Below are 14,194 nucleotides of genomic sequence, written 5' to 3' on the forward strand. Positions count from 1 at the left end.
ATGTAAAAGTTTTGTTCTTTAATTTCTATAGTCCTTTATTAGTTTTTATTCTTTTAGGAAAACTTTTTGGACATTTGAGACTTTACAAAACAGTTTTCACTTAGCTGTCAAAATCTCTTTAAAATGGAAGATAAAAAGCTTTCCTGTGAAATTCCCATTTGCCATGTGCTCTACTCTGTGTAAGCCAGGATGACTCTATCAGTCTCTTCCTGTGGATCCAGGGGGATATCTGTCTCCTGATTTAGGTACAACAAGAAAGTTTTTTATACATTTTTACATATCCTGCTTCGCAATCATGCCGTTACTGCCCTGCCTTCCACTACATGGGAATATATTGTTTTTTACCAGCCCTTGGTTTCAGCTGCCAAACACAACACAGTGCTTTATTATAGATTCCAGCCAAACACACATTTCATCTTTCCAGATCACTCACCAGCACCTTTTCCTTCAGTTTTGGTTCAGCAGCACCACGGCTCCCCAGCCTGCCCACATCCCTGTCCACGTTGCACTCAGCTCTGTTTTCTGGGCAATCACTGTCACACCACGTCCCAAAAGCCTGTAGTGAGGAGCAGCTCCCTCCTCCCCTCAGTCCTGCCGTGCTCCTCCATGCCCCGGGTCACTGATTTCTCATCTGGAAGGAAAACTCTCTGCCAAGGCTCTGGGTTTGGCCTGCTGTCTGTCTGCTATTTCCATTCAATCGCTCTGTTTTACTGGGGATGATGAATGATCCCTTCTTATCATACCCAAGGGTTATTAATCTGAGGAAAACCAACAGGAGCAGTAATAAATACAGCAGAACTTGAGTCTTTATTCAAAGGTGGGATCAGATTTCCTGGAATTCTTTGCTAGCAAAGTATAAAGACAGGTACAGTTTCTAACAATCTGCCTTCTAAACCTTACACAAGAGACATAAAGAGGAAAAAATAATAGACGGGCTAGAGCATGAAAAAGCAATGAACAAGACATAATGAAAATATCTCTGTTGGTACCCCTACATCACCAGAGCTATTATCAGTTGTTGAGTCACTTTGTGAAGAACTGACAAAGCTCACAATCCCCCACAACAGTGGGGATGGATCCAGATGTTCTTTAAACATCCTTCTAACCTAAACCATTCTATGGTTCTACAAACGCAAGGTTTGAGGCAAAGAAGAGAGGAGGTGGAATTGCTTTCCAGAAGGATGAAAATACCTTGTATTTCAATTTGAGGGTGGTTAAACTCTGTTAAATATAAATATCTTAAATTGATATAAGTTCTTTAGGTGAGCCTTTCTGTGCAACTACTGCATCCAGTAGGTGCATCTACTTAATTATTAACTTAGTTTGAAGCAGGTGCTTTGATTTTTCTCTATAGTCAGCCATGCTGTCAATTCGCTAGATTTTTAGAGGACTAAAGTTAAGTGAGAAAACCTTCACCTGTTTTAGAGAATCAGCCTGATTAATTCTTCAGGAGCCCTTAGTGAGAGAGCTGGATGAAGGTTCTTTCAATATAGAGCATATTGGATCAATTTTGGCTTTTTTTGCTTGACTTTTCTTGTTTTGAAAGATCTTAAGGCTTTTTCTTTTTTTGTTTGGAAAGGCCTTAAGGAACTAAGTAATACTTAGAACTAAGATTGAAAGTAGGGCCCTGACTCCCAAAACATGACCAAGAGCAACTGCCCTCTGCCTCCTTCTCCAAGTGGCACAGGAGTACAATCCAGAGTTTTCTTGATCTAGTCCTCAGCCAACAGAAATCAGCATGACTGTGCTAAAACTAATGGAAATGCTGCTTTGTGGCCAGAAATAAAGATCTGGGCCTCCAGTCATGAGCATTTATTGTAGTTTTATTGGCCTGTAAAGGGAGCCTGAGTATTTTTTTTCCTTCTTGAAGGTATGGGCCCTTTGTATTTTAAAAAGTTATTGGCGCATTAAGTTTAATTGAATGAACAACTTAATTACTGTGAGCCTCTCAGACCAGAACACATGCTGTGCACTTGAAGTCTGATACATCTGCAGCCACACAACTTTGCAGGGATGCTGCTGCTCAGGGGTGAGTGGTCGTCTCTGCCGAGACAGGCAATTCTCACACCTCCTTCCATCTTCTCCCAGTAAATCTGCTCTTAGGACCTCTCAGTTATGATTTTCTGGGTGGGATGCTCTTATTTTTGTCCTACAGATATTCAAAATTCTCATGCAGAACATATGCCAAATTTATACTAGAGAAATATCAGCCAAGATATTTACCAAGTAGGAAGTAAGAGTAGTTGCATCTGACCTTGTTTTTGGCACAGAGAAAATGTAGTCCCTTTAAAATATCTTTTGATGTATCATGAAGATATCTGCCTAGGAAAGAGAAAAGTGCTATTGCACCTGAAAATCCCTTCCTGGACTTGCAGAATTGGAGTTAGGAAGTGACAATTCATCATCCCAGAAATACAATGACAGAGACGCCATCATATTCTCTCTTCAACAACAGAGGAAAAATGTGGCAAAAAGAAATGGGAGGGAAATTTTGACACACGTGAAATACATCTGTAGCTTGCACAGTTACACAGAGCATCCATAAATTCCCACCACCCAGTTGTAACTGCATTTATTAAGGAATGTTTCCCACTGTGCCTTCATACCACAGTCTTTAACTGGACTGACAGACATCAAAGGAGCAGTGGAGGCTCCGTGCTAATGCAGGGAAACATTGCTCTGCTACAAATGCAGAAGACATTTAACAGGTACTGCCAGAGTCCAGTTTGACATTTTCAAGTATATTTTTTTTTTCCTGTTTTTTGCTTTTCCCCCTCTCTCTTCCACACATCCTTCACCGCTGCTGATTTCCCAATCACAAGAAAATATGACATCCAAGCCAAGGAAACATGGTGTCTTCATTAATTTATTCTCATCTCTGCATGAGAATTAAGCCGAGCTGAAGGGTTTCCAACAGCCTCTCTCCCTCCCTAACTTGTCTTTTTCTCCTTGTTTTTTTCCAGACACTGAATTTACAGGAACAACTCAAAAAGCAATGGCTGGAAGGTTCCCAGAGCTGAACCCATTACTGCCAACTGATCGTATTCACCTGAACAGAAGCTATAACATTGATATATGGTGTCAGCAATAAATATGTTAAGAACAAAAAAGTGTTGAAGAAAAAGGTTTAACACGGCTTGAAATTTTTTTGCCATCTGTCCACTGTGATAAGGTCATGTCCCTTAGAGCTGGTTGTCTCCACATTGCAGTGGCTCTGATTAACATTAAATGAACAGTTTAAGACTGTGGTTGCTGCATACTTGTGATTGTGGGGATTTAAGATTTTCAAAAAAACTGTGTTTAACCAAAAAATATTTATGTTGTGGGTCAATGGAGTTAAAAATATGCCTAAACTTCATCCTAATTAGACAAAAAAATTTCAAGTCCTAAGCATCATAAAAGACATGCAATTAAAAATACTTTCCTCCCAGAATCACAATTTTAAAATTCCATCCTTGCTGAAAAGGTTCCTGTCACAGTGGTTTTTCTACTAGGCTTTTGCTTATCACAAGCAAAATCAAGACATGTTCAAATATCATTCTTTACAATTAAAATAATGAAAACATATATGGAGTCTTCAATAATTCTTGACTTTAATTCTAAGCAAATGAAATAATTTCTTCTATCGTCATTTTAACTAATCAGGTTTGGTGGTTTTATTTTATTTTTTTTTTTTTAAGAAATATCTAGACTCCTTGGCAAGCTAAGAATTATCAAGTCACCAAAAGAAAAACAGACTAATTTCTTCATATTTTCAAGAAGAAGACATTGAGCAACATAAAGTGCAAAGAATAATTTTAATTTCTAGCTCTTCTATGTACCTTTATTCAGTAACATAAGAATTATGTGTGGGTTTGATGCTTTTTCTTGCACTTGATTTTGACTGTACAGTTTTCTGTATCCTTAAAGTTATTATTTATATATATATATATATATATAATATATATTATATATATATATAATATATATATAAAATATATATATATATAATATATATTATATATATCTATATTATAATATATATGGCAGTGGCAGGCAGGTTTTATACCTTTTTGTCAAGCTACATCCATTCTTAAGAAATTATTTCATTCCTGGAAATTACTGTCTAGTCGAATAAACACCAATGAAGTTACAAAATCTTTGCACCTTTGTCCAAGATCGTAACAGAAATAATCTTGGGAGCGTCAAGAAAACACAACTTTATTCTCCTCTGTGCCCAAATGCACCATAAAGGGAGATTTATCTGGATGCTAATGATGTCTATTATGTGCTTTAGGAAAGCGACCAGAGAAAGCAAGCTGCTCATTCAGGGAGACATTATCACTACTGGCATTCTGACACCTTCAATAAAAAACAGCAGCCACATCACTATAAAATCTTCTTTAAAATCATCAAGTTCCTATCAGCAGTTAGCAGGAGAAAGCCACAGGCATTCATCTTGTAGGACCTTGCTGGCACTTCTGATTTCTTCTGAGAGGTTTTAATTGAGGTCATCAGGTGCCATGAAATTTAGCATAAATACAGGTTAGAAGAATTCTCTGTTTGAGAATTACAAAGCTAGCAGAATTGACTGGGGCCCTTTCAGCCCTGACAGACCTTTGGTTCATTCAGGGTCCTAGCAAAGTTAGACACAATAATGTTGCTCTGTAATTGATGGCAAACTCTGCTTCGTCCTATATCAGCTCATCAAATTAAATATGACTTTACAATCTTGAAGAAGGCCTGCACAGCTTGAAACTGTGATTTCTGACATTTCTTTTTCTGCCACTACCTCTGCAGCTTTAGATTAGTTCCTGAACTTTTTCCATCCCAATTTCCCCAGCTGTTAAGCAGGAATAATCACATTTTGTCTGTCCATTTATATAATACATTCTGAGTGCACACCACTTACTGCATTAATTTTCAGTGTTTGGAACAAGCAGGAAACGATGACACATCAGAGAAGTGGTGGGGAAAGGACACAAACAAGCACAGAGCGTGAAATGTAGAGCAATGTTCCCCGCTTGGAGGACTTCAAAGTGAATAAAATGCGAACAAGAGGCAACTGCACTCAGGATTTCAGGACAAAATTGCACTTGGATGATGCATACAGCCCTGGATGATACTAGCTGCTGGGTGCTGGGTGAAGTGCTCACCAGGAAAAGCTCAAAACTATGTATGCGTTCTTTGTGTTTCAAGTCAGCTTCTGGAACCTGAAAGTTGGTTGAGCCATTATCCAGATCTCAGAATCACAGGATCATAGAATATCCTGGGCTGGAATGGACACACAAGGATCACTCCAGCACCTGCACAGGACAGCCCTGAAATCAAACTGTTTGCCTGAGGATGTTGTCAAAGCACTTCAGGTTGCTGCTGTGACCACTTCCCTGGAGAGCCTGTTCCAATGCTCAACTACCCTCTTAACATCCAACCTAGATGTAGATGACAACATGGGATGGAAGGCTGTTTTGCTGAGGCAGATTTATTTCTTTACTCTAAAATTGAAACAATCTTCACCAAAGTGGAAATGCTAACGAAATATTCCCAAAATCATAAACTACTCCAAAGCAGCTTGGTAAGCTACAATGTTTTAACAGTCTAGCAGCAAATCCTCTATACACTGAGCTTTAAAATTCTGCAAAATTAAAATTCAGCAAAAACTATGGGGGGATTCCTGTAATTCTGTGGGCTGGGAAGGGAGGGAGTGTTTTCTGCTGAGGCTAAGAAAGCTTCAACTACAACAAATTATTTTATGCATCAAAAACACCCAGCCTTTGTTCCGATATAGAATATTGATAAAGACTAGACTATAACCAGGACTTTGAAGCATAAATTGGGAAACAAGTGCTTCAAGTCTGTTTTTAATAGGCTAGTTGGTCATCAGCCTGGCTATCCAAAATTACCATCCGTAAGGGGAAACTTAAAATGTAGCCCATTCTTTGGAATTTTGAATGTGTGGTAATTCAAAAACTCACAGAACGATTTAGACAGCACCTTAAATCTCTGCCAGCTCCAACCCCGTGCCAGGGGCAGGGACACCTTCCTGGTGTCCCCTTCCAGGGACATCCCAAGTTCCAAGCCCTGTCCTACCTGGCCTTGGACACTTCTAGGGATGGAGCAGCCATCCCTGAGCAAACTGTTCCAGGGCCTCAGATTCATCCCAGTCCATAACTGATTTTAAAAGACCTTAACTTCTCTGAATTGGGAATGTGAAAACTGGAAAGCAAGACTGAAGCTGTATTTTCAGCATCACAGCTAAGTAGAAACATCACAAAACCCATCACTGCTTCTACACCACACTGGCAATTACAGAAGTCACAGAGTGAAGTTGTATGTTGAAACATTTTAGCCATGCACTTCATTTTACTTCAAAAATACAAAAAATGTAATTATATTAGAATCTCACTCCAGGTTAGCATGAAGTTGTATGTGTTTTGCAACATCCTTTCCACCTCTTTTCCTAAATCAAAACCCCAAATCATGTATTTCAGAGCTGCTGCTTACTGAGCAAACGTTACTTCACATGAGGCCTTGATATTGTGATACACAGAACTCTGTATCCTAGCCTACCGCTGAGACTATTCACTGGTTTTCCAGTTCAGAATGCACTCTTCTGTGTAAAAAGGTGACTCTCTTACACAATCAGAAATGATTTTGGCAAAAATTATGAAGGTCTTCTTGGCCCATCAGTAACTCTCATGCAGGTGTGGAAATCAGGATCTGCCCTGCAAGTTACACAGGCCTACAAGGCTTGCAGCTTTCCACAGAGCATAATTCATTAAACTAACCCAGCCTCATACAGTTCTTAACACCTCAATAAGGAATCAACATGCCTGTGCTAAGCACAGTTGCTGAATTTCGTGAGGAATACATCACTTGTTGTGTTAAGCCTAATTTAACTTTTCACATGCCTTTCAAATTTCCAAAGTCGAAGGATTCTAGTGTGGACTGGGTCTGATTTTATTTCATGAAGTCTCACGGTCCAGTCTCACAGACTCACCATGGAGTTTAATAGAAAACTCTTGCGAAAGATGAGAACCTGCATGAATTCCAGATAAATGATTTCTTGCCAGCAGGCAGGGAAGACCTTCAGTTCAGTGAAAAGCAAAAGAGCTGCTAAACTGTGTGAATCTCCAGATGAAGCACTGGGACATTACAGGGGTTTGATGCTCCCGGTTTCACCAAGCTGAAGGGAGGCTGCCTCACCGCCTCCTTCCTGGCGCAAGGATATCCTGACAAACTCTGTTTGTGACAACAGCGAGAAACCCCAGGGTAAGGGGCTTATTGTCAGCTTAAAACAAGGTGCAAACACAAGGCTCCACTCTTGAGGTCCCTCTCTAGGTATCATTCTCTTTTCTCTCTGTGCTGCAGTGATTTACAGCCTGGGCAGCACCCTGCATGAGGCAGCAGGGAGGCAACAGAGCCAAGGCCTCACCTTTCCCCCTCACAGCCTCAGAGTGTGAGAGTGATGTGACACATGTGAGATGTGATATGACACATCTCCTCCCTCTTCCAGGAGCAGGAAATCTGTGCAACAGCCCAGCCCTTAAAGGATGATTCACCCAGGTGAGACTACTGATGCACACAGAGGCTGCTTGCAGAAATTCTCTCTCCTGCCATTACATTTTTCTGAGGATATTGCCCTGGCAGAATTATTCACATGCAGACCCTCCCTGAGTGCACAGGCATTGCTCTTTCAATCACAAGCTCACTTTGTGTTGTGGTGTTCCCCTAGTGAACTTCGCCAGCCCATTGTGGCACATTTTTTGAGACTGGCTTTATTTCTAGCTGTATTTGTAAAAAGTGAGAAAATAGTTTTGCTCAGTATCTGGGTCTTAGATTTTTTCACCTCAAGTTCTGAAAAAATTATTTTGCTTTTCTCCATCTTCTGTGAAATAAGGGAAAATATGCCCTGAAAAAAAAACAGACAGAAGAGACCTGACTTCTACCATTAGCTTATGAAGACATCTGAAATAAGAGTTCTGTGAGCTAAGATCACTATTTTAAAGATCTAATCTCAAATTAATAGTCAGAAAACCACAAATTACTTTTATTCATGGATTTTTTTAATATCAAAATACCCTTCATATTACATAGAAGCGAAATTTATGTCACAACAGTTTATCTTTTAACATTGCCAAGCTGAATCCCCCGCCCACCCTTCTTAATGATAGAGGAGAATTTACTCACAGCAAAGCTAGCTGGAAATATCTTCAAAACATCTTATCTGTGAAGTTATCAAAGCTTTAAAAGAAGGATAAAAATATACATGTACTCACAAACATACATACATATACATAAACATGCACATATATATAAAAATATACGCATATGTATATATGTATGTATGTATGTATTTATGTATGTATGTATATATGACATCCCCTTAAAAATCTGAAGTGCTTTAACAACATCAAAAAATGATATCTCTTCCAGGTTTTATTTCCTTTCTTTACATTAACGTCAGACGTACTGAACTGATTAACACCTCTCTTCCATGCAACCCTATAAAAACTCTGTTATTTTATATAAACTGCATCTCTCCCTGCCATGGAATTGAGCAGATTCTGAATTTGGGGCCTGGGAATTCACAGGAGTAGGCACAGACCTGGTGTGGGTGTTTCTGCTGCACGCCAGGTCTGAAAGGAGGAAAGAGCCCATCAGTATGGGAGCTGTAAATGAAGTTTATTTACCCAGATCCAAGCACTCAGAGAAACCTTCATCTGGAATAAATAACAAATTTATATTAAATTGCCATCTATCTGCAAGATGCCAATAAATGGAACAGGAACATACTATTGCACAGCACAATAAAAATAAATACTATTCAATATGCAATATATCAGAAGAGATAATTACACATACCCCCAAGGCAAGCAGAATTTAGCAAAAAGACTGTTTGATACTATTCATAGCATTGCTTGATGGGCTCTTTGGAAGAGCCATAAATCCTCTGTTTTCCTGGCAGATGGAAATAAAGCCAAAGTGATGCATCAGTTAGCCTCAAAATAAGTCCACTGATATTCAGCAAAAATGTGAGATAACGACCCCAAATTCTATATTCACCAGGGAAATTCAGTGCACTCTGTGCTTAATTTTCAATGCTTAGTTATGTAGTCTTCCTTGTGCTATCTGCATCCATTGTTAGTTTGACATGATGAATTGCCTCCTCGGGTCTCAGCAAGGATAATTATTCTCTGAGCAGCTCACACAGCCGCCCTCGTCGCACACAGAGAGAATGCAAAAGTCAGGAGAGTTTGGCAAACTAGGGGAAAAAAAAAAAGAAAAGAAAAAAGATACAAAAGCTACAAAGGAAAATAACAAGAAAACTCCAGAGTGCTTCAGTTCAGCAGGTGATTGAAGTCCAGTGGAGCAGATAAACCCAGCAGGGTTGGAACTAGATGATCTTTAAGATCCTTTCCAATCCAATGCAAACCATTTACACACCAAGTGTCTGCCTGCCCCTCCACCCCTGTTTTATGGCAGTAGTAACAGGATATTTGACTACAGGCTCACCTCCACTTCTCCCATAAGCATGAATTTGACATTTTAAATTCTTCATGGCAGAGGCTGAGAATATGATCGCCTTACAGACTAGTTGGAGGTATTGCTCCTCTCTGCTCCCCAAAACAGGGATGGCATTTTGGTATAAGAATTGTGTGCATCATAACATACCCAGGGACACTTGTACATAACACTATTCACTTAACATTTTGCATTTTTTCCCTCAACATTCTAACAAGAATCTAAAACTTGCTGCTTCAACAAGCTGCACTATTTGTGAATCTGTGTTCATAAAAGTTCCTATTGAACTTGGCCAGACTTAGACTTTCAAATTGGTAAACTATATTAATTGGGAATTTGTGATCATGATTGTGACCAGAATAACAGTGTAAGCCACGTTATTGCTGCATCTAGGATTTATTGAACATAACCAGACTTAAAGTACAGAATTGGGTCTAATCAGAAATGAAACCCAGCCACACCCAAGCCTTCTAATCTCTGAGAATCATCTGGAAAGCAAAGGGGTTTATTTTTTCCCAAATTTCTATGCTCTTAACATAACAACATCTCATCAGGGTACACAGTAGCTGCAGTAAAAGGGGGAAATCTCACTCTCTGGGCACCTTGTTGCCAGGTGAAATGGGTTCCCTTCCTCAGCCAAGCCAAATTAGGGGCAATGCTAATGCTCACAGCATGGAGGAGATGAACTTGAAGCCTGCATGAGAGAAGGAGTGAAAAGGAGAAAAGCCAGCAAGGACAGGGAGAGATAACACCACTGTTATTGATTTTTTTTGTGTGAAAACTGTTCAGATATTGTGATAGGATGGTAATGTAAAAAAACCAACACAGATGAACAGGCAGATACATTAGAACACATTGATTTTTCACTTTCATTTTCCTTAAATATATTAGTGGGTTTTAACAGTCAAAAAATATCAAGAAACTCTCTAGTCAGGCAGCTTTCCCACCTCACCCTTCATTAATAACTGTACTACAGTTCACCAAGGACCTCTGACACTGGAATTGGCACAATTTACAAAATACCATTTCACCCTTGATAAGAAGCTCAGTCTAAAAGCTTTTATATATATATATATATATATATATATATATATATATATGATATGGGCAGCAAAAAGTGTGGGAGTAATGACAGATCTTATTTCTATCAATAGGGGAAAGGAGGTGCAGAAAATTATTTTCTCAACCTGTGGAAGCATTGAGACCAAAACACCTCAATGTCTTCCCTCTGTGACATGGAAGGGAAGGAGATATGCTCTGACAGGGACAGGCACACTAGAGACCTGGAAGATCTTGGCCTGTGAAAGAATTAAGTTGATTATTTTTGTTGTTTTTCCATGCTGAGAGGGAGCTGGATCTCTGGAACCTTTGAGAGTCTGAGGCCAAGGTTACAAACCCACTCCTTCCTGGAGGGCAAGCAGAAAGATGGGATTCAGTCAATAAGAAGTTATCAGCTGAAACCTTGCTTCGCAGGGTAAATGATCTGCAGAGCCATTTCTCTAGAAATCTACATGAAGCTTTATTCTTCAAAATGCTTTAGGCTAAAAGCAAACAAATATCCAAAGCCTGTCCCTTCACGTGCATCCACTCACCACCTCCTCACAGTCATTTTTAGAGGAGTCCTTTGTGTTTTCTTTCTATTTTTCTTCATTTGCTTCAACCTTTGACAAGTCTGTGTTCTCACAGTCATATGGCAGCTGCACCATAATTGTTCGGAATAAATATAATGCAAGCTGCTGCTGTGCTCTTTTCTTGCATGCCATATAAAACTGGAACATGTACAAGACACCTAAAATAGCTAATCCTTTGTAAGGTGCCACAAAAGATAATGATGCCAAAGAAATAGTAGGTGATTGCCCTGGCCTACACAATTATGGTACCAAAATATTGATAACAGCAATTTTGGCAGAGTGAAGTCCCCAATAACTTTCTTTTAAATTGCATAAGTGGGCCAGGATTAAAGATTTGCATTTTGCACACTGTAAAGAACATAGAACAGAGAAAATATAAAAAATATTCAAAGAGATACTTTGATATTTTACCTATTTATGTTCAGACTTTTCTTCTTGTTTGGTTGGGTTTATGTTGTTTGGGGTTTTTCCTACTGAATCATGCTCTCTATTTCCTTACAGTTCTCAGAGCCTTCCAGTCTTTCTGCTGTCTACAGGAGATCAGACTGTTCAGAGATCTATTAATCTAACACTTGTTTTGATGTCCTTTCCTTATTTTACTCCCTTGCCCTCCTTTAGCATCCACTACAGAAAATACTTTTGTCATAGGCCACAGGAAAATGTGATGATAAGCATTTGATTACTGACTTCTCTCTAGCAATAATGCATTTAGTGTGAAGTATTTATTAGAAGGAAATGAAAGATTCAGGCTTTTTGAGGAACGGTAGCCAGCTTTCAAGATTAACTGACAAGAAAATATATTGTACACTACTAATGGGAGATGTGTCCCATACTGCTGCTATCGAAGCTGCCACACAAAATAATGAAATATTCTGCAAAACATGCCTACAAGGTAATTTATACAGAACCAACACTTGTCATACTGTTGGAAGTGAGTGACCTATGCTGTTCTGCTTTGCTCCACGACCTCATTAGTCATGGCGGCTGTGGGGAGCTCTATGGACAGGTGTCCTGGGACTCTGTGATGGAGAGGAGAGAGGTCACAAAGCCAGACCCGTGCTGACTGCTGTCCAAGGCTATTGCAGGGCACATTTTTAAAGTTCCATGAAAGTTCCCATATATAATTGCCGCAGTTAACACGCAATCCCCGCTCCGAAGGCTGGCCCCAGCCAAGATGTGAAGGGGAATGACCTGTGCTGCATCTCACAGGCTGAGCAGGTCCCTGCAGTGGCAGTGGAGGACAAACCCAGAGCTACTGGGATGTGTCAGTGTATTGCTCCCCTTTCCCTTCTAGCCAGGAACTGAATGGGTACAGCCGTGCCCCTCTTTATATCCTCATTTCCATGTCAATACTAGCCTGAAAACGGCTCACCCGGCAGAACAAAAGACCCTGTCTCTGTCACAGAAGAATTTTCTCACTCCCTTTTTCCCTCTCTTTGATGTTGAATGGCAAAAGGAGGATATGATAAGCTGAGGACAGGGAACCTACCTTGTGACAGGCACTACATCACAGGGGACAGTGTACTGCCACCAATAGTCAACATCTAAGCACTAAGCAGGAAATTTCTAAATCTAATCCTAACTTTTCTGTTACTCACCATTTACTTATCTCTCCCAGTGCTTGTAATCTCCAAAAGCATGCTGGTTGCCAGCAGCTTGAGACCAAGGACGGGAAAATAAAGAAAATTTAGCAGGAAGAAAGCTTTGATGAAATGGAAATAAAATCAAGTCCAAATCAACTTTAATCTATCATTAAAGAAGTACAGGATTAAATTTAGAGATTATGGAAACACTCGTGAGAACATACTGGACTGAACAATTGCTATAAATAAAACCCTCTCTTTCTTCTCTTAGCACGTTGGCAAACAACTTGATAAAGAAAAATGCAGTACTGATCAAAGTACATGTGTAACTAATTACCTGGTTTTACATCCTTCCTCCCCTCTGTGCAGGCATTAATGATGAGCATGAAATACAGGAGTGAGAGCAGATCAAAAGAACATTACTTGAATGCGCATGAATCTCTTATATCCTCCCTTTCCTCCCAAGACTACACTTCTCTTCTGATTTTACTCTACACTCACTTCTGATTGTAGATGCTATTTCACATCTGTTATTCTTTTTTGTCTCCTTTTGGTTTGACAGGACTGCACTGCACATATTGGGGACGAGAACCAATGATTATTTCAGTGTGACACATTCACTTGATTTTAGCTATCCAAGCTTGCAAAATTTGACCAGCAAGTCTAAATTTCATTCAAAACGAGGACCAAGTTTTCTGTTAGATTGCAATTCAAGACCTCTATCTCAGTTTGAATCTGGCAGCCTCGTGAGCCTAGGAGATATTGGAATGACTTTCTGATCCTGTGTGGGTTTTTTCCTTCCCTTTGTGCAAGCAGCAGAACTCTCATGAGAATATCCATCTTTATGACAATGTCTCTATCTCTTCCTGTAACACTGTTAAAGAATGATTTTTCTTGTGGGATTTCAGCTTCTTTCAAACTGTAATCAACAACAACCCACTTCCCCTATCAAAAACCCACATAAAACACACAATAAGAAAAAGCATGTGGTGCATATTCCTTAAATTCATGATGGAAATAATATAAAATCTCTCATGCTGCCTAACATCAGCATGTGCTCTCCCAGTTTATTTCACTTTCTCCTGCTATTTTCCTCTCTCTCTGCCTGCTAGATAGACCAGTCAGTCTTTCAGGCAACATATTATCCACAGGGCACACCCAAGGACCACTCAGCTCAGCATTTAAAGCACTTGCTCATTCTGAAAAACCCTGAAACTCCTCTTTTCTAGGCACTCCAAATCAAGCTCCCTACTCGTTTTTTTTCAGTCCATACAGCTTAGTTTCCAGAACCTTCCTAATGCCGCTGCTGTTGTTTGGATTTAGCTTTTCCAAACACAAATCTGTGCTTTGGTTCCTGCACAGAGCCCCTTTGTTTCTGTTAATCCCAGCACAATTGCTCTAATACATTTGTTTTTACCACAGAACCTCCCTGCAACAGAAGATCCTGGTCGTGTTGCCTCTATTAACTAAGAATAA

General features: G+C 39.7%; 1 protein-coding gene across 1 annotated transcript in view; it reads left to right on the forward strand.

Annotated features, from left to right (window-relative positions):
- RIT2 (Ras like without CAAX 2) overlaps positions 1–3,050 on the forward strand; it is a 218,125-nt gene extending 215,075 nt beyond the window's left edge. Inside the window, exon 5 of the mRNA XM_064736492.1 lies at positions 2,964–3,050. Within this exon, the coding sequence (XP_064592562.1) occupies positions 2,964–3,020 (57 nt within the window). The 3' untranslated portion in view covers positions 3,021–3,050. The remainder of the gene's footprint in view (positions 1–2,963) is intronic.
- Positions 3,051–14,194: the final 11,144 nt, after the last annotated feature.

Source organism: Zonotrichia leucophrys, chromosome Z, assembly GCF_028769735.1.
Source record: "Zonotrichia leucophrys gambelii isolate GWCS_2022_RI chromosome Z, RI_Zleu_2.0, whole genome shotgun sequence".
Lineage (NCBI taxonomy): Eukaryota > Metazoa > Chordata > Aves > Passeriformes > Passerellidae > Zonotrichia > Zonotrichia leucophrys.